Raw genomic sequence first — 985 nt, 5'->3', positions numbered from 1 at the left:
GGAAGAACTGCTTGAACCGGGGAGACAGAGGTTGCAGTGATCCGAGATTGCGCCACTGCACTTCAGCCTGGGCAACAGAATGAGACTCCGTCTCAAAAAACAAAACAAAACGGCCGTACGCGGTGGCTCATGCCTATAATCCCAGCACTTTGGGAGGCCAAGGTGCGCGGATCACCTCAGGTCGGGGAGTTCGAGACCAGCCTGACCAACATGGAGAAACCCCGTCTCTACTAAAAATATAAAATTAGCCAGCGTGGTGGCGCATGCCCGCAATCCCAGCTACTCGGGAGGCTGAGGCAGGAGAATAGCTTGAGCCCGGCTGGCGAAGGTTGCAGTGAGCCGAGATGGCGCCACTGCACTGCAGCCTGGAAGACAGAGCAAAACCCTGTCTCAAAAAAAAAAAAAAAAAAAAAAAAAAAAAAAAAAAAGAAAGAAAGAAAAGAAAAAGAAAAAAAAAAACAGGTTGTCTCCGGTTTTCTTTTCCTTAACTGTGGAGCCACTAAACCCCTATGAATCGGAGGCTCGAGTAAATGAATAAATCGTGTAACAGGGGCGGAGTTTATTCAAGGACCTGCGATTTGTAGCAATCGTAGAAGGAAGCGGAGCCAGTCAACATCACGCTGCCGAAGACATCGGTTAACCTGTTGCCGGCGTCGGCGCCGAGGTTCCAGCAGCGATTCGCACCTCCAGGGAACGCAACTTTGGGCTGCAGCACGTGGGAACAGGAAATATCAGAAAGTGGTCACGAGGGTGACGCCGAAGCTGTGAAACGGCCCAACACCTGTCCCACGTAGGCGGTTCGGCTCAATTCCGAACCCTTTCAGAGGGCACGAATTTGCAAGGGCCCGCGCTTCCAGCCTCGGGATTCTCACTCTTCCCTCGGGCCCCCTGAGTGCCACCCCGAGGGGCGCCCCTCCCCGGCCACCGCCTCAGCGCGATGGCTGCCTCCCGGGAATCGCGGCGACCCCTGAGTGCCGACCCCGAG

At 54.8% G+C, this 985-nt stretch overlaps 1 protein-coding gene across 1 annotated transcript in view; it reads right to left on the bottom strand.

Annotated features, from left to right (window-relative positions):
- Positions 1 to 706, bottom strand: part of LOC105510373 (chromosome unknown open reading frame, human C17orf104) — a 30,303-nt gene extending 29,597 nt beyond the window's left edge. Inside the window, exon 1 of the mRNA XM_011940104.1 lies at positions 572 to 706. Coding sequence (XP_011795494.1) covers positions 572 to 616 — 45 coding nt within the window. The 5' untranslated portion in view covers positions 617 to 706. The remainder of the gene's footprint in view (positions 1 to 571) is intronic.
- Positions 707 to 985: the final 279 nt, after the last annotated feature.

Source organism: Colobus angolensis, unplaced genomic scaffold (genome assembly GCF_000951035.1).
Source record: "Colobus angolensis palliatus isolate OR3802 unplaced genomic scaffold, Cang.pa_1.0 Scaffold187, whole genome shotgun sequence".
NCBI classification, from domain to species: domain Eukaryota; kingdom Metazoa; phylum Chordata; class Mammalia; order Primates; family Cercopithecidae; genus Colobus; species Colobus angolensis.
The sequence above is the reverse complement of the archived record's forward strand: the minus strand, read 5'-3'. Positions and strand labels throughout refer to the sequence as shown.